The sequence below is a fragment of the Balaenoptera borealis genome, assembly GCF_965194805.1.
Source record: "Balaenoptera borealis genome assembly, chromosome: 3".
NCBI classification, from domain to species: Eukaryota; Metazoa; Chordata; class Mammalia; order Artiodactyla; family Balaenopteridae; genus Balaenoptera; species Balaenoptera borealis.
Window position 1 is genome coordinate 87,564,462 of NC_138866.1, and position 27,806 is coordinate 87,592,267.

Genomic DNA, 27,806 nt, shown 5'->3' on the forward strand with positions numbered 1-27,806 from the left:
TAATTGCCTTAGAACATATTTTGTATGATTTCAATTATTTTAAATATTCCAAGGTTTTTTTTTTTCCCCCTAGAATATGGTCTGCCTTGGTGAATATTCTGTATACTCCTAAAGTCAATGTATATTCTGCACTTGTCAGGTGAAATGTTTAAATATGTCAGGTCAAGTAAATTAATGATGTTGTTTAGATCTTCTGTTTTCTCATATTTTTTTCTATTTATGCTATCAATTATTGAGAGAAGAGTATTAAACTCTCCAGCCATAGTTTTGTACTTGCCTATTTCTCCTTTCACTTTTATCCATTTTTGCCTTGTATCCTTTGAAGCTACATTATTTAGTCCATATGAAACAGGAGGGAAGGGGGCAGGGCACAACCTTTAAAAGAATGACATAGCTGTTGAAGATGTGACATAAACTGGTTAGAACCAACTAGGTCCAAGATGGTGGAAGATTCAACTTCCAGTGGACCTTGAGCCTCATTATACACTCATTGTAATACATTAACATGCTAAATGACACACCTACCAGCACCAAGACAGTTCCAAGGCTGACCATAAAAGGCCGAAAAGTGGGTGGTGGCTCAATTCCTGGAAATATCCGCCCCTTCCCCAAAATAGTTGGAATAATCTTCCCACTCATTAGCCTATGAAATTACCCAGCCCATAAAAACTAACCACCCCATATTTGGGGCCCTCTCGCCTTCTGAGATGACCCACACTCTGTCTGTGGAGTGTGTTTCTCCCAAAGCCATTCTTGCCTTTTGAGAGGGACTGTATTCTGTCTATGGAATGTGTATCTCTCTAAATAAATCCACTTCTTACCTACCACTTTGTCTCTCACTGAATTCTTTGTGTGATGAGACATAAAGAACCTGAGCTTCGTTAAGTCTTGAGACCAGGTGTGTGACCTCAATTAAAAGACAGTGTGTTCAAGTCCCCATCTGAGTTGTGTGGTTTCACATACACATTTAGGATTGTGATATAGTCTTGGTGAACTGACTCCTTTCCATTAATGTAATGTTCCTTTTTATCTCTGGCAATATTCTTTGTTCTGAAGTCTACCTTTCTAATATTAATATAGACACTCTAGCCTTTTTTTTTGGTATTAACATGATATGTCTTTTCCCATCCTTTTACTTTTATTCTGTGTTTTTATATTTAAAATGGATTCCTATAGACAGCATATAGTTGGGTCTTGCTTTTTTTTTTTTTTTAAATCCAATCCGACAATCTCTGTATTTTTTGGTATGTTTAAACTATTTATATAACGATTGACATGTGTTGACTGAAAAAAAATGCACAACCCAAAAGTTGAAAATTATGATTTATTCGGTAGACTTACTGAGGATATAAGCCCAGGATAATACAGCTTCTCAGATAGCTTTGAGGGATTGTTCCGAAGAGGTAAGGGAAGAGCCAGGATGTATAGGAGTTTTTGAAAAAGAAAAAAAAAAAAAGAAAAAACAGGTAGTCAGAACATCAAAAGATTACTGCTAATTAAAGAAAGCCAGACTTTGAATGTAGCACTTTTCTATGTATGGGAAGATGCAAGAGTCTGGGCTTATTGAAATTATTCCTTTGATATGCACCGTAACTATCTAGAGCCAGTATCCTGTTCTTTCTCTGTCTTGAATCCCCTCAGGGTGCGCCGCTGGGGTGGTTGCAGGGGCTGATGGCTTGAGGCCTCAACATCCTTTGTTTACTGACATGGCAGGCTGAAAGGACTCTAGAGTGAAACCTAGAGGAGTTAAGCTCACAAACCGCAGGATCTTCACTAGTGATTTTGTCTCAACAGACCAGCTTTGGAGTGGGGAACAAAGCTTTCAAACCCAAAGAAAAAGGAGCGACAGATTGTCAGCCTCCAACTAACATCCCAACCAGGTTTATGTACGTACAAAACTTATACTTACAAGTACTTACTTAATTGGGAATTAAAGGAAATCTCACCCTGAAAATGACTAAGATGGAGCTCTTTATTGTGTTTGCTGTTAAGTTAGAGAAAGCCGGCTTGATAAAACAACTCTTCAGAAACATTTGGCAGTCAGTTGAATAGACTGGGATTCTAAACAGGGAATTCCCAGAACTCTTAATTTTCAGCTTAGTTGGAGATCATCTCACTGATACAAAAAGGCAAATTAAAGAAAATATAGCTGGGCAAGTCAATCTTTTAATATCATTTAGGTGGCAGACCAGTTTTTTGGAAAATTAAAAGTAACTCTTTGTCTTGCAAATCTCTACAAATCAGAAATGCAAATACAGTCCCCAGTGACCTGAGACAGCCTAATTCACTCAATCAGGTAGAACCTGAAACCAAGGGAGAACAAAAAAGGGAAATAAGGGCTTTTTAAACTCAAACCACTGGAAAGGCTCCCCCAGCCCAAATCTGATTCATAGCCTCCGTAAGGGTTTATCAAGGACAAATACAAATCTTAAAAGTCTTTTCCACAAATAGTAAAGCCTTAGTCATCTGAGTAAACAAATTTAACTTATTTCAACTGTTATTTATAAACTAGTAAGTTTATATTGTAATACCTGATTCATAACTCAGTGTTAAAGTGAAGCTATGAGATCTCTAGTTTTGTCTGTTTATATGTCTGTATGTACATTATACATATGAAATGTCTCTAACCTCCAGAAAATATTATCAAAACTAAATTTATAAAAGAGTTCTATCTAACTGACTTAAAAGTAAGTGCTTACAAATTAAATGTTTCTAAATATAAAGGAAGCAGGCCAGAATGACTTTCAGGTTCACGTAATCTAGGAAATATTAATATTAAATTAATATCTGGTATTAAAGCTAGCTTAAGCTTGTTGATTTAATCAATATAGACATGTCTTACTTTTATTGTACCTAGGTATACTGAAGGTCAGTAAGTTCATGTTATTTCTATTGCAGAGTTTATCAGCAAAAAAAAGAAAAGAAAAAGAAAAAAATTAACTTGGTATGATGATATTTTCATAAGTTATAAAATAAAGATAAATGAGGTAAGAATTTTCATGTGCAGTCTTTAGGAATAATTATGTTTTGGGTGTGTCTATCTAAAATAGTTTCTCCAGATTTTTTTTTTCTTTTTTGGCTGTGTTGGGTCTTCGTTGCTGCACGCAGGCTTTCTCTAGTTGCAGCGAGTGGGGGCTACTCTTCGTTGCAGTGAGCAGGCGAGATGGTGCCTTCTCTTGTTGCAGAGCATGGGCTCTAGGCGCGTGGGCTTCAGTTGTTGCAGCACACAGGCCCTAGATCATGAGGGCTTCAGTAGTTGTGGCATGCAGGCTCAGTAGTTGTGGCGCACGGGCTTAGTTGCTCCGTGGCACATGAGATCTTCGAACCCGTGTCCCCTGCATTGGCAGGCAGATTCTTAACCACTGCGCCACCAGGGAAGTCCCTCTGATAACTTTTAGATCATACTGTTACTCAAAAAACTGTGTTTGCCTCTTGAGCCAAAAGATACAGCCAAGCCAAAGACTGGGAGAAGGAAGGATTTATTACTTGCAGCAAGTAGGGAGAACATCAGGGATCTTTCCCAAAGCACTGTCTCCCCAAACAGCAAAACTGGGGAAGTTTTAAGCTAAGGGTACATGCATATTCACGAAGGGGCTTGGGTGGTGTATGCGTATTCATGAAGGAGCTTGAGCAGAGGAGAATTCAGCATAGAATTGGGGCAAAGGTCAACAGAGTCCAAGCTTCAGTTGATTGAAGTCAGAAAAGGTCAACATCATCATTCCATCCTCTACCTGGGTGGGGTCCTTAGTTCCTGCAGAGCTCAAAGATATGTATCAGATTGTTATGTACATCCCTTGAGAAGGAACCAGGATCTATTTTATCCCTGAACTATTGTTTCTTGACTGTTTTTCCTTTGTTCCTGTATTCTCTCACTTCCCTTAAGATCATTAATTACTGAGACATGATTAAGGGCAAGCACTGTGGCCAGGCTTAGACCACAAACTGACTTAGGCCCACAATGGCTTCTCTTATGTCAGGAAAGCCATACCTGGTTCTCTTTCTCCGGGGACCCCCTCCCCTATCTGCTTACAATACCACTGAACTAGGTAAGAAATTACAAAACTCTAATGAAAAACATGATGACTTCATCCAGATCAATAGGAATGAATTACCTGGGGCTGAATGAACTGATAAATATGGTTTATAATGTTATGACTTTTTTCTGAAATATACTGGCTAAACATCTTGAGGCAGTTGATCATATACTTATCTCTACATAGAATAATTATAATAGAGCAACTCTAGATATGGGAAGAAGCAACAAGGGAAAATACTTCCTGGATTATAAGAGACTAGTAAGAAAAGAGAGCCAGAGAATTTCAGATTATCAACAGGGCCTAATCCAAAAAAATCCCCAGCACATTGAGTGGCCTATCAACAGAATCTTCACCTGATCCAGCAATGAGCCTTCCTAGGGTAGTGGGACAAAATTGGTCATGAAATGCCTACCAAATATTGGTCAAATTTATGTCCAATAGAGGGTGCTGTGGACAAAGAATGTCACAAGCCATTTTATTATAGTAAATAAAGGATGTTGAGGCCATCAAGCCATCAGCCACTGCAGCTGCTCCTGATGGCGCACCTGGAGGGAATTCAGGATGTAGAAAAAAACAGGTTACTGACCCTAGATTGTTAAGGTTCGTATCAAAGGAATAATTTCAATAAACCCAGACTCTTGTCTCTTCCTATTCACAGAAAAAGGCTAAATTCATTAACTTGCAATGCCTGGTTTTCTTTAATTAGCAGTAATCTTTTGATGTTCTAACTATCTCTTTGTTTGTGTTTGTTTTTTTGCAAAAACTCCTCTATATCCTGGCACCTCCCTTACCTCTTTGGAACAGACCCTCAGAGTTATCTGAGAGGCTGTATCCTGGACTTAAGTCCTCAGTAAGCCCACCAAATAAAACATAATTTTCAACTTTTAGATTGTGTATTTTTTTTTTTTTCAGTCGACTTGTCTTTCCCTAGATTTGGGGATAATTGGTTGCCCTGCAACCTCAGGTCACTGATGGGTTAAAGAAAATTGTAAATTTTCAGATTATCTGAATTTTTAAAATTGTTGTTATGAAGATGGGAGCAAGACTTTTCCAGCTTTCTACATCCTAAACGGAAGATAGAAGTTTTATTCTGCTTTTTACCCCTAAATTTTTCTCTCTGTGCTGTTCAGATATTTTCTCTTGACCACTCCTTGAGTTCACTCACCCTGTCTTCTGTTTTATCCAGCTTGTTAAACCATTTTAGTTAGTTCTTTTTTTTTTAATTTATTTTTTTATTTTTGGCTGCATTGGGTCTTCGTTGCTGTGTGCAGGCTTTCTCTTGTTGCGGCGAGTGGGGGCTACTCTTTGTTGCGGTGCGCGGGCTTCTCATTGCAGTGGCTTCTCTTGTTGTGGAGCACGGGCTCTAGGCATGTGGGCTTCCGTAGTTGTGGCATGCGGGCTCAGTAGTTGTGGCTCGTGGGCTCTAGAGTGCAGGCTTAGTAGTTGTGGCTCACAGGCTTAGTTGCTCCGCGGCATGTGGGATCTTCCTGGACCAGGGCTCGAACCCTTGTCCCCTGCAGTGGCAGGCAGATTCTTAACCACTGCGCCACCAGGGAAGCCCAGTTAGTTCTTAATTTTAATCCCTAGAATGTGCATTTATTTTTTACAAATTTTAATTGTCTTTTCTAAATCTCCATCTTTTCATCTATTTCTCCACCTTTCCCGTTATTTTCTTGAAAAGATTAATCATAGTTATTTTAAAGTCCCTGTTTGATATTTTTAATATTTGAGTCATTTACGGATTTGTTTCTATTATTATTATTTTTTTTAAGAATGTCTTGTTCTTTTAAATTAGATGCTGGACATTATAATTGAACATTTGTAGAGGCTCTGGATGATATGTTATATATGCTTAAAGAAGGTTAGCATTTCTTTTGTCAGGAAGATAGGGTAGAAATAGACTGACTTGATTCTGTTGAGCCTTTGTTTTATGTTTGTCATTTCGGCTTTGTCTTTCCCCTAGGGCATAGTGTTTATTCTTAAGGCATGTTTCTTATTACTAGGCTATGGCCCCTTTAGGGTCTCAATAGAAAGCCTGATGTGTTTATCAAGGTCCAAAACAAACACTTGTCTCTCCAGTACCACACAGTTGCTGAAATCTCTGCTCAGGTCTTTTTTTTTTTTTTAATATATTTATTTTATTTATTTATTTTCGGCTGTGTTTGGTCTTCATTGCTGCGCGTGGGCTTTCTCTAGTTGCAGTGAGCGGGGGCTACTCTTCGTTGTGGTGCCCAGGCTTCTCATTGAGCTGGCTTCTCTTTGTTGGGGAGCACAGGCTCTAGGGGCACGGGCTTCAGTAGTTGTGGCACGTGGGCTCAGTAGTTGTGGCTCGCGGGCTCTAGAGCGCAGGCTCAGTAGTGGTGGCGCACGGGCTTAGTTGCTCCGTGGCATGTGGGATCTTCCCTGACCAGGGCTCAAACTCGTGTCCCCTGCATTGGCAGGCGGATTCTTAACCACTGCGACACCAGGGAAGTCCGTCTGCTCAGGTCTTTCAGCACTCCAAATACTGTTTTTCACTGAGTTTCTTGGTGTCTTGTTCTGAGCATCTAAAATTTTTGAGTTGGCCAATGACTTTGAAATTGGTTGCAGGTTTTTAGGCTCCTTCTTCATTGTTCTCTTTTAATGATTTTTTTCCTCCAAAAAGACTGCTTGAGCATTATTTCTCTGCATTGTGATTTGAAAAATAAAATGCCCTCAGAAAAAGAGCTAGGATGAATGTGGAACTCAACTGGTATGCTTCCCTTCTCTCAAGGATCAAAAACCTTCAAGTCCTGCTTCCATTGGTTGCTCTGCAGTGCCTTCATCTGTTGATTTATATATTTGTCTAGCCTTTTTAGTTGTTCTCAGCAGGAGGGTTAGTTAAATGTAAGTTACTTCATTAAGACCAAAATTGTAAGTTTCTATATGCTCTCTAGTTCCCCTTGTTTGTACTAGTAATCAAGGAGAGGTCAAAGCAGGAAGGATAAAATCATTTATTATTTATACCCTACTTATTTCCCAAATGGGTTTGTGGCAGGCCACCTGGTTTTCCAGGAGCAACCCCTAGACTTTAGGAGAGCTCTAAGGCCAAGCTTCCGTGGAAATGACCATAGCTAGCCTCCTGTCCTGACTCTGCCCTAACCAGCTGTATGACTTTAGACAAATTGCTCATTTTCTTTGAATATAATTTTCTCTGTACCTAAAATAGGATTAGTAGTTGACTTGCTTACAGGAATATTATGAGGATGAGCAGTGAAAGTACAGGAAAATCTTTTGAAAAGCTGTAAAAGGCTGCAGAGACAGAAGCATCTCTTATGTTTCACCCTACAGCCCAGAAATAGCACAGAACCAGGAGTGAGGATCCCAGGATATTGGTTTGGCTTAGCCACTAACTAGCTGTTGACCCTGGGTAAATCATTTCATTCTTCCTGATCTGTACTTTGAGAGAGTTTATCAAACTGTAAATGATAAGAGAAAAAGAAAACATTTAAACAATGAAGCCCAAGCCTGTGAGCCAGCAGTTACTCAAGGGGAGGTATCAGCCAAATTAATTCTCTTCCTCTCCACAGTTGGGTGTTATCAACTGTACCTGCATTTAAAAGAAACTTGGATCTGCTGGAAAAGTGAGATGAGTGCTGTAGGCTGCATTTAGAAGATGAACATGGATTTTTCACACCTTCTAGAGGAAAAAGAAAGAGGGAAGAGGAAGGGCAAGAGAAGACAGATGTGATCACTGGCATCATTTCACCTGGACTGAATGCTACGCTCTGTGCCTATAACTATACCTGGGCTTGACCCCAGAACTGGCAATTTTCTAAGGTAAAAATGAAAACAGAGATGAAGTGTGAGCTAGGATGAGTCAGAGAGACTTCACAGTCATACTGAGTTTGTAATCAGATGTCAGCTTGAAAATATCTTTAATTTTCCTGAGTTTCTATAAGAATGTACAATAGTATACTACAACTGCAAGTTTACCTACTGTTTTTCAAATTCTTTTTCTGTATTCAATTACTTAATTTTCCTAATCATCTTGTCAAATGGCATTGGGCAATTAGGCAGGGCAGGAATAACAGAAGGGGCCCAGAGAGGCAAAATGAGTTGCTCTAGGTTGCAGAATATAACACACATTTACTCTGGTAGGGCTTTTATGTTTGTGTGTGTGTGTGTGTGTGTGTGTGTGTGTGTGTGTGCGCGCGCTTGCGCGCATGGAGCTAGGTAAATAGAAATATGTTTTCCTCTTTTGGTGATTGTTATCATCATCTACATACCCAATAATCTAAGCCAGAAATCTGTATTTGTTTGTTTCACTTATTTTACAAGTCTTTGTTGATTGCCTAATATTGTGGCAGGCCTTGAGCCTGGGGATACAGTGGTGAACAAGACAAAGAGCCTGTGCTTGATGAGATCATGGTCTACTGGGAGACAAGTAAGCATTTAGAGCACTAAATGCTCTGTAGACTTCTGCAAGAGCATGTTGCAGTAGGGGTGTGGGGAAAGGGGTCTTAAGTCTCATCTGGAGGGAATCATGGAAAACTTCATTGAAGAGAGTAGCCTTGCAACAGAGACTTGAAGGTGGTGTAGGAATTTGCCAGGTAAGTAAATATGAGCAGGGTGTTGGAGGCAGAAGGAACAGCATACACAAACAGTCACACAGGCACAAGGGAACATAACGTGTTTAGGGAACAACACACAGCTCAGTATTACTGGCAGGCAGGAGCAGGAAGAAAGTAGATCATTTTGAACAATTTTGAAGAATTAACTTCCCCCTTTCATTTACTCCCTTATGCCCAATTAGTCACCACATCCTGTAGATTTGTTTCCTTCTCTCCATCTGCTGCTTTGGTTAGAGAGCCTCGCCATGTCTGACCTGGACTATTGCTTTTGTCTCCTGACTGGTCTCCCTGTCCCCAGTGTGCATCCTTCCAATCCATTCTCCTCTTGCCTCCGCAGTTGGTTCCAAATAAGCCCAAACTTTTAGCCTGGCTTACAGAGCCCATCTCCATCTGGCACTTGACTGCATCTCCAGACTTATTTCTTGATAAACTACCACCGTCTCATTCACATTTCCCCCCTCCCTTCCTTAACTAATTTCTTACTTTATTTTGTCCCTCCTTCGTTAGTTTCTCATAAATTTCCCTCTGTTCTTTAGCTATTTTTTTTAACATCTTTATTGGAGTATAATTGCTTTACAATGGTGTGTTAGTTTCTGCTTTATAACAAAGTGAATCAGATATACATATACATATATCCCCATGTCTCTTCCCTCTTGCATCTCCCTCCCTCCCACCCTCCCTATCCCACCCCTCTAGGTGGTCACAAAGCACCGAGCTGATCTCCCTGTGCTATGCGGCTGCTTCCCACTAGCTATCTATTTTACATTTGGTAGTGTATATATGTCCATGCCACTCTCTCATTTCGTCCCAGCTTACCCTTCCCCCTCCCCGTGTCCTCAAGTCCATTCTCTAGTAGGTCTGCATCTTTAGCTATTTTTTACAGCCTCCTTAGTGTATCAGGGAAGTCTTCACCTCTGTGCCTTTGTTTCAGTTTCTCGCTCTGGTGGTATATCTTTCCCCTTCTCCATCAGTGATTCCCTACTTACCTGTCAAAACTTTCCAGACTCAGGGCCAATGTTACCAACTCTGTAAAGCCTTTCTTGACACATGTCTTTCCTCACTGATTTGTAATTCCTTCATGGCAGAGGCAATATCCCATTCATCTTTGTGTCCTCAGCCATGGGTGATGGTGAATACTTAACAAATATTTGTCAAATGGATTAGTTAGTAAAAGACTTCCTAGCAGTCATTTAGAATTGAATCATGTACAGTCCTTCATTCTTTTGTTTTCTAGCAACTGTCGTTCCCATACAAAATGATGCTAAGTTTTCTGAGTACAGAGATCCTTCTCTTATTTTTCTTCTCCATACTACCCCGTGCCTAGTTCTGTGCTGGGCAACGCTCCTGCTGATGTGCCTGTTAGGAATTCCTGCAGAATTCTTAGACCTGACCCTGCAAAATACTCTTCAGAACATATAAATATTTAACTTGAGAGTTGCACTCCTCCTCTACAGAGAAGGGCAGGCACAGCAAAGGAGGGCCCAGGGCAAAATGGGCCAATCAGGAAATCCCTCTCTCTCATCTCCAGCCCATCCCTTCAGAGTCAAGATCTCGTGGAGCTGAGTTTTTCTTTCTGTCCTTCACTGAGGCACCAGAGGAATCCTACAAACTGGAGTAAGTAATGGTCTTGGAGGAGGGCAGGAACCTGATTTGCCAGATTTCTTAATTGATCATATTTAGACCAAATTCAAGTAGTTCTGTGCCTATACAGGAAAGCCCTGATTTAAAAAACAAAAGTTGTTTGTTTATGTATGTTTAATAAAATATTTAAATGGTTGAAGAGATCACAGTAAAAAACAAAAACAATTCCATAAAATTGAAGGAAAATTTCTACAAAGTAAAAAAAATCTCAGATGAACCTATATTATAACTTTGAATGTTTATCTATTAAGGTTGCTTATAGTGAGGCTCAAGTGTTTGTTTCTTTATTCTCTCATTTTGTTTTAAAACTTTCTTTACTGGGGATAATGAACATTCATACTGATTATTCTACGTGTAGGTTTCTTTTATTTATCTCATGAGGTACTCTCTTAGATGCTCCAAAAACAATTCTCATGCTACGTTATAGTCAGGAACTGGAAAGTCTGTTAATCTTGGTTTCTCAGTAATAAGATTGGGGGCTGTGGTCTTCCCAGCCCTCTGCCTTCTTGTTTTCTTCTTACTCAGCACAGCTCAGTGGGGCCACCTGGAGGCTAACAGGAGTAGTTGCCCTCTAACCATTCCTTAAGGGGACTGAAGAGGGTCCTTTTTAGTCCAGGTCCTGGAGCCCTGGGTGAGCCACTGATTCATTTCAGTTCCCTTGCCCTTCATTTCTCTTTTCCTATCTTATTTCTCCTTCCTTTGCTATTCACAATAGGAAGTAGAAGTCTGTATTTCATTGTTTATTATTTTAGAATTATGTTTCCAATTTTCTCAATTCTCAGTTCTTAAACAAATCAACTAAATCTCTAAATATTTTTAGTTTTGTTTTCCTGTGGGTAACTGGCCCTAAAAGTTCTATCCGGCCCCATATTATAGAACAACTAATCTTTCAGCCTTGGCTCTGAATTTGTTTTTCAGGAGAACAGGAGATGGAGAAAACAAATGGGAGAGAGGGCATTGCTCTGTCCACAGTGGAGACTGGCATAGAGAACCCAGGGCTGGAACTTATGGTAACTCACCAGTTTAGTTTCTGCACATCTCTGTGGGCTGATGCATGGCCTCATGTAGGGTCTTTGGTTGCTCACAATCCCTATCACCCCTGGCAGGGCCTTATGACTGACCTCAACTCTACCTGTGCTTACAGGAAGAAGGAATAAATCCTGAGGGAACCAGGAAGACTGAAGAGCAAGGACACAGCCTTGGGGATGGATTGGAACCTCCCACTCAACAGAGATACAGGTGTTCTGGCATTGATTCAGTTAAGGCCTAGGGTTGGCTAGTATGGTTGGTGGACTCAGAAGAGGTCAAACTTGCCCTGTTCTCAGGAGCTTATGATCTTGTTGTCGAAATAAGACTCACAGCCACCTGCTGTTACCAAGTGCACATATACATTTTTATGTAATTAATTGTTACATAAGTCTGTGCCATAAGTAATGAGTTCAGCGATATCAGTGTTGGTTGGACTGGCAACAAAAGAACAAAAATGAGAATAACAACAACTAACATTTATTGAGTACTTACTATTGTGCAGAATGCTTTATGAAATTAATTCATTTAATTTTCATGCCAACAGGTGGGTACTAATTTTAGTCCCCTTTTTCAATTAGAAAATTGAGGCTTAGATATTAACTTACCCATATAATTTTTTTTAAAATAGCTCTTTTGGAATGCTCAGATTTGGGGATGAGGAGAAAGAGAAATCAGAAATTTAAAAAGATGGAGAAGGACCCACCAAGAGAGATAATAGAGAAAGGTAAAAAGTACAGTCTTGAAAGTCAAAAGAGAAGAAAGTGTCAAGAATGAAGGTACAATCAATCCACAATGTTCTGTGTATCAGGAGACAAGGAAGGAGAAAAAATCTCTGAATTTGGTCATGGTCATAGTCGCAGAAGTAATGTCTATAGAAGTTGTTGGGGTAAAATAGGTCAGATGGAAGTCGTGTTCCACGGTGTGGAAAAGAGTCTGGGTATTTATAAAAAAGTGCAGAAGTCATACGTTGAGAAGCTTAGAAGAGGATATTGGATAGTTTCTAAAGGGAATATATGGATATATGGATATGTGTTTTTTTTTCTTTTTTTCTTTTTTGGCTGTGTGGTGTCTTCATTGCTGCACGTGGGCTTTCTCTAGTCGTAGCGAGCGGGCACTACTCTTCGTTGTGGTGCGCAGGCTTCTCATTGTGGTGGCTTCTCTTGTTGTGGAGCATGGGCTCTAGGTGCACGGGCCTCAGTAGTTGTGGCATGTAGGCTTCAGTAGTTGTGGCACACGGGCTTAGTTGCTCCGCGGCATGAGGGATCTTCCCAGACCAGGGCTCGAACCCACGTCCCCTGCATGGGTAGGCGGATTCTTAACCACTGCGCCACCAGGGTAGTCCCGGATATGTGTTTTCTTCTCTTTATTTTTAGGAATTAACTAAGTGACTTCATAGAGAAAACAAGCTTAACTTTTTAAATTCTATTTTCTTCTCCAGAATTTCACGTCTGTATACAAATTGATATATATCAATGTGGACATTACTACTTTGTATTTTTGTTTTTCCACTTATTTTATACATCACATTTCTATGAACTGACAGTAAGCTTTCTATAAATTTTTCATGCTTACATAATATTTCATACTTTGTTTAGCAATATAGTGGTTAATGTGAATTCTAGAATCAGACTGCTTAGGTCTATATATGAACTCTACCCAGTGATGTGCTGGTAAATGTTTAAGAATTGGCTCTCCAAGAGTAGTTTTGCCATGAATATTGGTTCATATTTTTGCTTGCCTTAGTGAGTAAGACCCTGGGTTGGCAAACTTTTTCTGTAAAGGGCCTGATAGTAAATATTTTAGGCTTTTCAGGCCATAGGGTCTCTGCCACAGCTACTCAACCGTACCATTTTAGTGGGAAAGCAGCCACAGATGATACTAAACAAATGGGCATGGCTGTGTTCTTAAAACTTTATTTATAAAAACAAGGATGGACTGGCCCACAGACCATAGTTTGCCGCTTCTTGATCTAGACAAAATAATAAATCAACCTTTGATTTGTAGCATTTGCCTGTAGTATAAATACTCTCAACATGGCTTATTTCAAGCTACCAATGGGATGTCATTGAATGAGGAGTTGGGAAGAGATGGGCAATGGCACATCATTACATAAGATTTCCACCATACACACAGAAGAGAGACCCTTAAGAGCTTAGGTAACAGTAAAGTGTAGCAAAATAATTAGGAGTTGTCCTGAGATTTATGACCTGTCTTGTTATAAACCAGAAGCTTGGTGTCATAGTTATGGCATATTAGTCAGCCTCTGCCTCTTCCAGTAGCATCAGGGCCTCCTGCTTTGCACCTGCCATGCTGTGGCTCAGCTTCCAGTGACGTGTCCTGGTGTGCCTGGTGGTTGTTGAGACAGTGGTCAGGCTACCTATAGATTAAAGCCTATTTAAACACAGGGCTGTGTCTTTCTCTATTAAACTTAAACCTTCTGACTTATGTGGAGCCTTTAGAAGATTGTTTGATAATTGGTTTATATTTAGCCCAGTGACTGTGCTGGGCATAGAAAAGACAGAGTATAGATCCATCTTAAAGTGCCCCGCCCAAGTTAGGGAGTGGGTTCCATGAAGCTGTTGATCAGCTCTTGACTCTTCTAATACTGGGCTTAAATTTTTTTTTAATTTCATTTTAAAAAATTGAAGTGTAGTTGATTTACAATGTTGGGCTTGAATTCTTATTCTATTTTATTTTTTTCTAGCTGCATTGCACAGCATGCGGGATCTTAGTTCCCCAACCAGGGATGGAACCCGTGTCCCCTGTAGTGGAAGGGTGGAGTCTTAACCACTGGACCACTAGGGAAGTCTGTGGACCTTCCTACATTTTGTCAGGTTGCTGTTGGTATCTTAAACTGCTCTGATGTATAATTGTGTCCAGTTCCCTCAAATCTCATCAACTTTATGTTTTCTCAGATGAAAAATTTGTTACGTAGATGTTAAATCATGCTTTAAAGTTATAACTTGCATTTCTTTGAATCCTAGTAAAGCTATACATTTTCCCCATTTAGTTTAACTTTCTGTATTTCTGTGTGTGGTTTGCTTTCCTTCTTTTACCACCTGTAGTAGAATCTGGATTTTGAAACTCATTTCGTTTCTGCTGAACTATTCAAATAGCACCCATACAGATTCTTGTTTCCAGTCCTTCCCACTTGCTACACAACTATCTTATATAGATTCTACCAGAACTGCCTAAAGCATGACTCTGAACTGCCTTGTTCAAAAACCTCTATCATTCCCGACTGGTTGGCATTCAAGTCTTCCCCACTCCTCCTGCTCTCCAACCATGGTTTGTACCTAACTTGACTTTCCAAAATTAACTCTTACAATTCCCTTTCTAATGCTCCTCTATGCATTAGAATTAACCCTCAATTGTTCCTTAAATATAACCTTTCATTTCCTGCCTCTGTGTCATGTTTTCCATCATTCCCTCTGAGTGAAATATCTTTTCATTTTACATCTTTCTGCCCAGATACAACATATCTTTTAAGGCCCACCTCAAGAGCAATCATGTCCATGATATTATCACAAATGGTCTTCCTCCTCCTCAACCTCACTGGCCACAGTCCAAAGAGGCCCCTTCTTCCTCAAAACTCCCATAACATTTCTATTTGATCTTCTCTAATAACACTTAAAAGTTTTGACACTGTGTTACAGATTTATATGTATATTGCATCCCCTAAACTGGACTGTAAATACATTGAGGGCAGGATCCATGTCTATTTCATCCTTTTTATCTCCTATAGCACCTGGTACAATGCTTTACCCATAGTATATACTCAAAAATTCAAAAATATTCAGAGTTCAATAGATACACTTTTGAAGTAGAATTGACAAGATTTGATGACTGATTAAGGCCAGCCATTCTCAGGACACATACTCATACCCCTGTCTTTATCCTTTCTTCTGTTCTTGGTTCCTCAGGATATCCTTAATCTGATTCTTCAGTGCAAACTATTTTAGCTTCTCTTTCTTTTCATTACTCTTTCTGAATTTAGCCATTTCTATAAAGCAATTTAGCAAAACATAAACATTTTAAAGAGAGTTCTTTCTGTTGTTGTTAGAATTCAAAAATGTATGGTGGTGGTGAGGGGTGTTTGTTTTAAAGAACTAGTGAACTTGAGCACATCTGATGGCTGAAAGAAGGAGCCAGGAGAGTCAAAGAAAGAAAAGGAATGGACAATAGAAGAGGATGGAGATAGTGAGATAAATAATTGTCAGATAAGCCCTTAGGAGTTGCAAGGAGGTGGAATTGAGATCAAGAGTTGGAGGATTTGCTTTGGTAAGCGGGAAGGCCAGTTTTCCCTAAGATTTTAGAAACGAGGCTCAGAAGCTATTGGATCAGAGATGTGCTAAAGGATCTAGGGCGAGAGAGACTGAATTTCTGTAAAATAGAGGGTATACCTGCTGAAAGCAAAGGAAACTAGGCTTCATAAGAGCATCCCTCTCCCCCTCAGTCCCACAGACCCTCAGCCATATGCCCTTATGCCCCCACCCCCACCCCCACAGTGATGCTAGGGTCCTGGGGCTGGCTTAGCAGGGAAGCATCCTGTCCTAAGTTTAGGTCTGGCTGACGGAAGGGCCAGTAGACCTGAGAAGGGCTCTTCTGCCCTAGAGGAAAAGAGTCATGTACTTTTTCCTAGCTTGTCTTCTAAATACTAGCTCTTCTGGTTCTTGATTTCAGAAATGAAGAGTTGGATCATTAAAATTTTCTTTTACGTGAATGGTTTTTTCATTCAAGCCAATTACCAGGAAAAAAAGGATAATGATCATGTACCAAATTAATATTGCTTTAAATCTTGCTGAATTTCAGCTATAAATTCTGTTCAGACAGGCCTAGTCTTCACGTGGAGCCCAGTAAAGTCATCACAACTTAAAACAATTAAGTGGAACTTTGGTGCCAAACTGGACTGCCTGAGCTGTCTTCAGTGGTTTGGCACTTCACTTTGTTACATGTGGACTCACCTGCTTATTTACCTTTAGTAGTTGTTTTAAAACTTCTATTCTTTACAAATTCTCAACCCCATTTTTTCTTACCCATCCCCATCTCCACTGCTATATAATAGCTATACAGTCTCCACTGTATATAATCCAATATCATTCCTTTCTAAGAAGACTAAGTATTTTTGTTACTAAGACCCCCATTCATCACTTATAATTTTCTTTGTCTTTGTCCTCTTTTTTTTTTTCCATTCTCTCAGAAAAAGAGCAGTCTCCCTCTTGCTTTTTAAAGGTAACCTTCCAGTCTCTGCTTTTTAATTGGCGTTTTTAGGCCATTTACATTTAAAGATTTAAATCTACCGTCTTGCTATCTATGTGTGTGTGTGTGTGTGTGTGTGTGTGTGTGTATGTTTTTGTTTCGTTTTGTTTTGCTGCACTGTGTGGCATGTAGATCTGAGTTCCCTGACCAGGGATTGAACCCACGCCCCCTGCAGTGGAAGCATGGAGTCTTAACCACTGGACTGCCAGGGACGTCCCAGCTATTTATTTGTTTTTATTTGGCTCCACTGCTCTTTTCTTTTCTCAACATATCAAATTTATTTCTTCCACTGTTAACTTTCCCAGTCATCCATTAAGAATAGATTGTCTTTTCACTAGTTACCCAATATTACATTCCTCTCATCAATTAAAGTCACCCCATGCCACTGATTTTATGAAAGTTTTCTTAATGATAAAATTTAGGATTTGGGAAGCATTTATAATTTCATTTGTCACTCTTGGCTCCACAAAACAAAACTAGACAAAATAAAAAGTAAAGGCCCAATTCACAATCAATGAGAATTTAGCTCAGCTGTTTACCCAGATCCTTCCTCTCATCTCTGGATTGCAACTAAATGTAATTTTTAAAGTTGAAATATGTTTGACATATAACATTCTGCAAAGATAAGGTGTACAACATGTTAATTTGATATATTTGTAATATGATTGCCACTGTAGCAATAGCTAGCACCTTTATCATGTTACATAATGATCATTTCTTTTTAGTAGTTGGACTCAAGTTCTAGCCTCTTAGAAAGTTTGATGATTATAATACAATACTGTTATCTATATTCACTATACTGTGTATCAGTTCTCTAGGGCTTATTTACTACTTGTTGAAAGTTTGTACCCTTAACACCATCTGTCCTATCCCCTCACCACCCCATTCCTTGGTAACAACCATTTACTTTCTGTTTTTTAATGTTTGGCTTTTTAATTTTTAATTTATTTTATTATTATTATATTTTTGGCCATGCCACAAGGCTTGCAGGATCTTAGTTCCCCAACCAGGGATTGAACCAGAGCCCCGGCAGTGAAAGTGCCAAATCCTAACCACTGGACCACCAGGGAATTCCCGAGTTTGGCTTTTTTATAGATTCCACATGTAAGTGAGATCATACAGTACTTGTCTTTCTTTCTCTGACTTACCTCATTTAGCATGATATTCTCAAGGTCCATCCATGTTGTCGAAAATAGCAGGATGTCCTTTTTTCTCATGGCTGAATAATATTCCATTGCATATATATATGCCACATCTTGTTTATATATTCATCCATTGATGGGCACTTAGATTGTTTCCATATCTTGGCTATTGTGAATAATGCTGCAGTAAACATGAGAGTGCATATATCTCTTTGATACCCTGTCTTCTTTTCTTTTGGGCATATACCAGAAGTGGAAATGCTGGGTCATATGGTAGATCTATTTTTAATTTTTTGAGGAAACACCATATTGTTTTCTATAGTGGTTGAACCAATTTATATTCCCACCAACAGTGTATAAGTGTTTCCTTTTCTCCACATCTTGGCCAACACTTGTTATCTCTTGTCTCTTGATGATAGCCATTCAAACAGGTGTGAGGTGTTATCTCATTGTGGTTTTGGTTTTTATTTCCCTAATGATTAGTGATGTTGAACATCTTTTCATGTACTCATTGGCCTTTTGGATATCTTCTTTGGAAAAAATGTCTTTTCAGTTCCTCTGTCCATATTTAAATTGTATCTTTTGTTGTCATTGTTGTTATTGAGTTGTATGAGTTCTTTATGTATTTTGGATATTAACCCCTTATCCAGTATATGGTTTGCAAAAATTTTCTCCCATTACATAGGTTGCCTTTTATTTCATTAATTGTTTCTTTTGTTGTACAGAAGCTTTTTTTTTTTAATTTTTGGCTGCATTGTGTCTTTGTTGCTGCGCGTGGGCTTCCTCTAGTTGTGGTGAGCGGGGGCTACTCTTCATTGTGGTACGCGGGCTTCTCACTGCAGTGGCTTCTCTTGTTGCGGAGTACAGGCTCTAGGTGCATGGGCTTCAGTAGTTGTGGCACGTGGGCTCAGTAGTTGTGGCTTACGGGCTCTAGAGCTCAGGCTCAGTAGTTGTGGCGCACGGGCTTAGTTGCTCCGCGGCATGTGGGATCTTCCCAGACCAGGGCTGGAACCCATGTCCCCTGCATTGGCAGGCGGATTCTTAACCACTGAGCCACCAGGGAAGTCCCGCTTTTAGGTTTGATATAGTCCCACTTGTTGACTTTTGCTATTGTTGTTTCTGCTTTCAGTTTCCTATCCATAAGAGTATTGCCAAGACCAATGTCAAGGAGCTTCCTCCCTGTGTTTTCTTCTAGGAATTTTATGGTATCGGGTCTTATGTTTAAGTTTTTGATTCATTTTGAGTTAATTTTTGTGATTGGTATAAAATAGGGGTCCAGTTTCATTGTTCTTTATGGGTTTATCAAGTTTTCCCAACACCATTTGTTTAAAGAGACTGTCTTTTCCCCATTGGGTGTTCTTGGCTCCCTTGTCAAATATTACCTGACTGTATATGTGGGACTTTAAGTCTGGGCTGTCTATTCTATTCCATTGGTCTATGTGTCTTTTTATGCCTGTACCATACTGTTTTTATTACTATAGCTTTGTAGTATAGTTTGAAATCAGGACATTTGATACCTCTGGATTTGTTCTTTTTCTTCAGGATTGCTTCAGCTATTTGAGGTCTTTTGTGGTTCCATACAAATTTTCAGATTGTTTTTTCTATTTCTGTGAAGAATGCCATTGGAGTTTTGATGGGGATTGTATTGAATCTATAGATGGCTTTGGGTTGTATGGACATTTTAACAATATTAATTTTTCTGATCCATAAACACAGATGTCTTCCATTGTTCTTTTTTTTTTTTTAAATGCCTTTCCTCTTTAATACCCTTTCCTCTTTTTATGCCTTCTTTCAGATTAATTGAAAAAAAATTTTTTTTGGCTGTGCTGCACAGCTTGCAGGATCTCAGTTCCCCAACCAGGAATTGAACCCGGGCCCTTGGCAGTAAAAGCATGGAGTCCTAACCACTGGACCACCAGGGAACTCCCTGAATATTTTTTTTTTAATTTTTTTTAAGTTTATTTATTTATTTTTGGCTGTGTTGGGTGTTCGCCCCCGTGCGAGGGCTTTCTCTAGTTGCGGCGAGCGGGGGCCACTCCTCATTGCTTTGCGCGGGCCTCTCACTGTCGTGGCCTCTCTTGTTGCGGAGCACAGGCTCCAGACACGCAGGCTCAGCAGTTGTGGCTCACGGGCCCAGTCGCTCCGCAGCATGTGGGATCCTCCCAGACCAGGGCTCGAACCCGTGTCCCCTGCATTGGCTGGAGGACCCTCAACCACTGCGCCACCAGGGAAGCCCACCCTGAATATTTTTAAATGATTCCATTTTACCTCCTTTATTGGCTTATTAGGTATAACTCTTTGTTTTGCTATATTAGTGGTTGGTTTAGAGTTTGTAGTATATATTTTCTTTCTTTCTTTCTCTCTCTCTCTTTTCTTCCTTCCTTCCTTCTTTCTTTCTTTCCTATGCGGCATGTGGGATCTTAGTTCCCTCACCAGGGATGGAACTGGTGCCCCCTGCAGTGGAACCATGGAGTCTTAACCACTGGAGCACCAGGCAAGTCCCCCGTAGTGTATATTTTCAACTTATCAAGTCTACCTTCAAGTGATATTATACCCCTTGGCATATAGTATAAGAAACTTATAATAGTATACTTGGCATATAGTATAAGAACCTTATAATAGTATACTTCTGTATGTCCTCTTCCAGCCTTTATATTACTCTTGTTTATGTTTATACATTTTACTTTCACATATGTTATAAACCCCATACTACAATATTATTATTTTTGTTTAAACATTAAGTTATCTTCCCATATGTTCCAACTTAAATATACCTGCACCTGCATGAATCCTTATCTTTTCCCCTCCTTATCAGAAGGCCTGCTCTCCCTGAGTTTGAGGCCAACCTCTTTATCCATCTTCTTAATGCCACCCTTCTCCATCCCCTTCAACAGGGCCTCTTTCCCCTACGTCTTCAATTATTCCTTCCCTCAATGTATAAATATACTCAAGTTTCTTTCCTCAAAAATCAACCTTATCTCAAACTTGTGTAATCTTTTTCCTTCATGGCCAAGTTTCTTGGAAACACGGGATTTCCTTGCTCTTTCCATTTTTCTCACCTCCCCATTCAATTTTCAGCCCAGTACAATCTAGTTTTCACCATCACTGCTCTGCTGAAAATCTTTTACTCAAGTGAGCAATGAAAACGTACTTACCAAGTCCAATGTACACACACTTTCACTGGGCATCTGCAGTATGACCCTCCTGACCCTTTTTTTCTGGAAACTCACTTTTTGATTTTAATGGCACTATCCCCTCCTCATTCTTCTACCTCTCTGGATGTTCTTTCTTGTCTGTTGTTTTCCAGAGCCTGTCATTTGTCTTCTCTTCTCACTCCTACACTTAATGTCTTGATTCCTAAAGCCACATCTGAAGCCTGAATCTTTGTTTGAAGCTTCTGGCCTATATATCTAACCACTTACCAAACACCTTCATCTAGGTGTGACATACACACTTCAAATTAAACATTAAAACCAAATTTCTGTCAGCATGGGTTTGATACTTTTCTACTCAGTCAGGCCCTAGTCAGGCTGGGCTCTAGGCACACAAAGATAAATAAACTCACATTTCCTCCTCAGATCTGTTCCTCCTCCTGTCTTTTCTATTTTGGTTCATGTTATCACCCTGACTGAGTCACTCACTGAAGGAACCTCATTTGTCATCCCAGTTTCCCTCCCCTTGATGTTGATCCTCTTTCTCAAACACCTATGCCTTTGTTACAAAGTTTTAAAAGAAGAGATTTTTAAAATCTTCTAAAGTGGAAATGGAAAATAATTTAAAATAATTCAATGCCTTAATGAAAAACTGATTAATGAATTAAAGCGGCCTAATGGAGATACAATTTCATGAGCAAAATTCAGCAAGGTTCATATGATTCTGAATAAAATGTTTATAATAAAAACATGAATTTCCTAATGAATTAAGAGATCCTGGCAACAGTCGTCAATGCTAACATCTCAAAAATAGAGACAGCCTGTGCCTCCTGATAAAAGCATGCAACGTCTCTGACACAGTCCTGCACACCCGCCTCCCCCCCTGAAAATGGAATCTGATCAGGTCTCTAACTCTACCTACAATTTATAGGAAATACAGGGGGAAGGAGTAACAGGTTCAATTGTACCGCAAGGATGCAATCATCAAAATGCAGCCTGGGGGAAACCTACAGAACAAACAACCTACTTTCCTCAACAAATAAAAGATGGCAAGACATTCAGATGGAAAGACACTTGAAAGAAGCTTCATCCAGCTGCAACATATGGACCTTAAAAAGATCCAGATTCAAAACCCAAACTGTAAGAACAAAACTAACAAAGAACACTTATGAGAAAATCAGGGAAATCTGAACTCTGACTAGATAACTGATATTAAGGAATTAGTGTCATACTGTGATTAAATTGAAAATTAAACAACAAACAAACAAACAAACACCTATGCCATTCACCTCCTATCAGTCCTCCCCTGCACCTTCAGTTACTTCCATACTGGCCCCTAGCCCATCCCTCACCACCTGCCTCCAGAGTGATCTTTCTAAAAAATACATATATACTTATGTTATTACCTTGCTTAAATTCCTCAATGGGTCTCTGCTTTCTGCAAGATAAAACTGAAATTCCTAAGCATGATATATAGTCTAAATGACCTGGCTTCTGTCTTCTTTGCATGCTTTCTTCCCACCATCCATCCACATGCTCCCTGCTTCTCAGCGACAGTAAATCGTACTGTTCTTTCAAAATGCTTGGCTCACTCAAGTATGCTTTTCCTCCTCTAGAGGTAGCCCAGCCTTCTCTTCTAACTCCTTGAAACACATCCCCTTGGCAAACGCCTTCCCCTTTCCCTTTAGGAACAGTTCATCTGTCCTCTTCTTTGTGAAAGCTTCTTTGACATTCACAGGCACGGTTACCTGCTCCTTCTCCTCTACTCTCTTCGCAATTATAACTTTGGAATTCTGGAATGTTCCCTCTGGAATTCCAGTCTTTCATGTCTAATTAGAAGCCACATTGAGTAATGGAAGGATCTGGGGTTTAAATCCTAACTTTGCCAGCAGGCTCACTTTCCTTGCCTGTGAATATAATATTAACCCTGTGGTTTTGGAGGAGGATGATTGATGAGGTCTTGCAGTACCTGGTAAAAAGTGCTTACTAAATAGTATCTGGTTTTTCTTTCCTTTAGAGGCAGTTTTTTGAAAAAGTGGTCCATATATACTCACACTCACTCAATCCCCTGCAATTCCATTTTCATCCAGTCACTCTCCTGTAAATGGCTCTTTCAAACAGAACCAGTCACCTGTTCACGGCCATCTTCTCATTTGCTATGCTACCTGATCTTACACATCACTGAATGTTGTTGACCTCTCCTCCTTTTTTTTTTTTAATTATTATTATTTTTTAAAAAAATTATTTATTTTTGGCTACATTGGGTCTTTGTTGCTGTGCACAGGCTTTCTCTAGTTATGGCGAGCGGGGGCTACTCTTCGTTGCGGTGCGCGGGCTTCTCATTGTGGTGGCTTCTCTTGCTGCGGAGCATGGGATCTAGGCACACAGGCTTCAGTAGTTGTGGCACACGGGCTTAGTTGCTCCGCGGCATGTGGGATCTTCCTGGACCAGGGCTCGAACCCATGTCCCCTGCATTGGCAGGTGGATTCTTAACCACTGCGCCACCAGGGAAGCCCTCTCCTTCTTAAAGATCATTTCTCTTTTTCGCTTTTCCTCCTAGCTCTCCAACTGCTCCTACTAAGTCTGTTGTTTCTTCTGGCTGCCCTATCAGAGCAACAGTTCTAATTTCCTGGGAGGATGATGGTAAGCCTGGCAGGGACAGATGGGGATGGCAAGATAGGTGGGTGGATGTGAACTGCACAAGTTACTGGGAGGGAGGTCTGGAAGGGCATCTTGGGCTGGACTAAGTTGCATGTCAGTGCACATCTTGAGTGAAGAACTTTAGGCAGCCCATCCTTGCTGGGAACTCCTCCCCCCAACCCCTCCTGTTTTTGTTTTTGTTTTTTTTTCTGTTTAGGGCCTCAGCCTGAATTCAACAGCTAAATGAGCCAGAGCTCCTTTGTCCTCAAATTCCTATTGAAATCGTTAAAAGAAGATGTAAATAGGGACAAATTGTGTCAGCATAGGAACTATATGATGAGCATTAATCATATACTAGAAACTAGAGAAAGTTTTGCTAAAAATGGAACTAAAGGGCTGGCCTGCAAAGGCCATTGGGGAAAGAGTCATGACTCTCCCTAATGAGAGGGAGCCTTACCTAGGGAGACTCTACTGTTTTTCAGAATCCCCGCTACCTCTAACCTGAAGGGATAAGAGTTGTGGAAGGAAGAAGTTGAGGCTGGGTAGAAGGGCCGGTTGGAAAACCCACTAACTAGGTCCCTCTTGTTTTTGTGGATCTTTGAATCTCTACTTTTAGTGTGAAGAAGATCTGACTTTTTATTGCACATCAAGCAGAGATTTGGGTCCTGTGTGGAGAGAGGGTTCTTTTCCAAGGCAACACATCCATCACAATTCAGCAGTTAAGCACCCGGCTGTGTTCTGGTTTAGGTTCCCTTCTCACTCTGCCTGGGCTGATGGTTCTCAGAACTGGTCATCCCTCGGTGCACAGAGCCTCTGACTCCAATGTAGGTTTGCTGGCCACCATCTGATAGACTTTTCTCTTGCCTTCCCTGGTTTTCCAACTCCTTTTTGGCTTTCCACTTTGGTTTATTAATAAGCTTTTTGCTTCTCAATCACCATTCTCCCTTGAACACTTTTTGTAACTGTTCTTGAGCTCCTCTACAACACTATCCAGCAACCCTTGCCCATCCAGTTTTAAACCAGCTTTATACACACCTTTGAATCTGGCAAAGTGGTACCCAGTACAGTACCCACTGACCAGTTCTTCTTATGCTATCATCAAATGAAAACTTTGGACACCTTGAAAAGATACTGGTCACTTCTACCTGGAGGCCCTTGCCCTTTACTCAGACTGTCATTTGGTACTGGGTTGACTCATTTTCTTTCTTCTAGTTCTTATTTCAAGCCAGGGCAAGCAAGGATTCACCCAGGGCCCCACTGTCAACAGTCACAGGAGATGGATTTTTTGAAAGCTATCTACGCCTTCCATTCTAACTGCTAAAAGATAGTACCCCAGACCCTGGGAATTTCCATAGCTTTGTCTCCCTTAGTTGGGGGAGTTTCCACAACTTGTGGAAAGGGTCACTGAGAAAATGCACGAACACCCTTGCTGCTGGGCCTGACCTATAGTGACCACTAATGCTATGTTCAGCTAGCACAACCTATCATCCTTACCCTACTCTTTCCCATGCTGTCACTTGAGGCTGCAGGCAGTAAGCATGTAAGTGAGAGCGTTACTATTAGTCCATATCTGCAAAGCCTTCCACACACATACCTGGAGAATTTATGAGTGGGTACAGACATCACAGCAAGTTATGGACAAGATATCAAGTGTCACCATCTACCAGACAGATTTTTTTTTCTCAATTCAGCTTCTGAGTATAACACAGTTACTAACTCTCAAACTGAACCATTATGTAAAGAGCTTGGTTGTATTAGCAAGATCCTAGGCCAAGCAGGATGCCAGGATCATGAACACCCGTGCACATACCTCTATGCACTGCTTCTCAGTTGGTTTAAAAGGGTCTGAGAACATATATTCTCTTTTCCTTGGAATGTCCTGTATAATTTTTTTTTATTTTAATTTTTTAAAGCAGATGTCCAGTTGTAAATTGGTATGCTAGGATCAGGTTGTTCATGGGTTTTACAGAAATGAGTGTTCTTCAGACTTCTGGTAGTACCCACTGATCTTTAGTTCCCAGGGAATGGTTGAATGTGGTCATGAGGTAATGGCAGAAACCTTTTCTAGGTATGTGGTTTATATTTATCCTGGACTAGTGAGTGTCCCCTCTAATTTTGCAATGGCTTTGCTGAACTGGCATTTGATTAGGTATGATTTTAAATCAGCTTCACCTAATAGATCCGTTTGGGTCCTAACAGGAACAGACGGAATACTTAAATTAGGATAATTAGAGAAGGGTTTATTTACAGAGGGGGTTTATTTACAGAGAGACCATTACAGGGATGTGTGCAAGATGTAGTGGAATCACAAGGAACAATAGTGCAAGAACCTGAGGCTAGAAGCAATGAACAGTTACTATTCCTAGGCCCAAAGGGACAAGATATAAGAGAACCCAGAAGGAGAGTCAGATAAAGAAGACTTCAATATGCTGACCTCAGTCTTTTCATACACTCTGATCTCCTTTTGGGTCCTCTTGGTAGAACCCAACTAGATAATCCAGAGGGTTATGTAATCCCACTGATGCAGTCCACATGGGTTAGAATCCCAGGGCACAGAGCAAGATGGAGAGTGGATCTGGAGGAGCAAACCAAAGATATCTGGCACACATGGGAAGTCTAGGATTGAAATTACATTAGTTCCTTGATATACTTTGCAAATGATATTCCAAAGATATTGACATCCTTCAGGTACACTGACACCTCTAAGCAATGCTTTTTACTCACTACTTTCTCTATTAAGCATGGAAAGGTAGCAGAATTCTTGAGATCCTAAAGTGTCCTCTTGAATTGATAACTCAGGTGGTGATAAAGAATGTTTTCTCCTTTCTCGGATCACCTGTATCTGATAATACACACTCTACTCAACTAACACAGGGTTGGACTCCCTGAAGAAAGAAGAAATAAGGAGAAGGAGAGAGGATTGAAAAGAAAGGCTTTGTATAAAGAAGAGGGAGTGTGTTAGATGAGAGAGGTAGCAATGGAGAAAGAGCCATGGAAATCTGTGTGCTAAGTCCCCAGGGCATTTGGAGCTAGTGGTTGGTCCCAGCCCTGGCTAAGCTGTCCTGCCTCAGCATGATGGCCAACTGGGACCTTCTTGCTGGGCTCATCTTCTTTGGAGCTTCTAAGAGTTTGGAAATTAGAGCTTTTTGTTCATATGACTTCAGTGTGCTGAGGACATTTAAAAGTGGCAGAGACAGGTGAGCCTGGGGCCTAGGTAAGATGCAGCAAAGGAAGATGGTTAAGAGCTCAGATTCTGAAGCCAGACTGCCTGAGTTTACATTCTGTCTATGCTCCTTACAACTTCCATGACCTTGGGAAAGGTACTTCTCTGTTTTCCAGTTTCCACATCTGTAAAATGGGAATGATAATAGTAGCCATCTCAAGAGTTCTTATTAGGAGTCAATGAGTTAGTACTTTTAAACTTTTTAGAAAGAGTTCAGCACATAGAAAGCACTAGACAAATGTTTGATAAATTAAACTTGAAAAGTTCTACTTGCTGGGTACCTTCTCTCAGGCCCTCTCACCCAGGGATTCTTGAGGGTGGTAGTGTTTTCCATCCAGTCTGTCAATGCATATCTGATTGACTGTTCAGGGTTATGGGTTTATGTGATTTTTATTTTCTCTCAGAAGAATAGGCCCTTTTCTGCATCTGGAAGCTGAGCAATCCCTCGTCCCTAGGGAACAGGAAGGAGTAGGTCCCGGTAGTCTCTCCCTGATGTGACCAGTGTTCCCTTCTGTGGTAGGAAATTACTGAGGATATTGCTAGTCCAGGTTGGGTAGGAGTGTTCTGACCTGCTGCCCATTGGCAAGGTTGACCTGGCCTTTTTGGCATCACTAGAACACTACCTAACTTCCCCAGGATGAATTTCATTAAGAGAAAACTCTTCCTCTGGCCAGGCAATCTAAGTTCTGGGAATTGATATAAACGGGATGGAATAATTTTTGGATCTTAACTTTTGGATTCTCATCAGGAGGAACCTACAGCCTTTCACCAGGGCAAGAAGTTTCTGTAAGACACATGCTGGCTTGTTCAAGAAGATCCTGCTGAGCCTGTTGTGTTTGGGTAAGGTATTGAGGATCCACGGAAGTGAGAGACACAGTCGTTTTAGAAATGTGACCTTGTGTCAAGACTATTACTAGATGGAAAGCAGCTTTATTCACAAGTTGATCTAAAGGGCTATGTGATGTGAAGATCTTAATTACTTGTAGGTGAGCTGTAATTTATAGAGTTTCACTTCTAGGAATAAGTAAGTAAGTTGCACTTCTGAGAATAAGCTATTTTTCAAAATGTACTATTTGATAGACTTAAATATG

General features: G+C 40.3%; 1 protein-coding gene across 3 annotated transcripts in view; it reads left to right on the top strand.

Annotated features, from left to right (window-relative positions):
• SLC28A2 (solute carrier family 28 member 2) overlaps positions 1 to 27,806 on the top strand; it is an 83,170-nt gene that overhangs the window by 31,531 nt on the left and 23,833 nt on the right. The window contains exons 4-6 of one of the 3 annotated variants that reach the window (XM_082388762.1): positions 11,189 to 11,280; positions 11,415 to 11,509; positions 27,464 to 27,555. In XM_082388762.1, the coding sequence (XP_082244888.1) occupies positions 11,189 to 11,280; positions 11,415 to 11,509; positions 27,464 to 27,555 (279 nt within the window). The other 2 variants (XM_082388764.1, XM_082388763.1) reach the window with 2 other exon arrangements.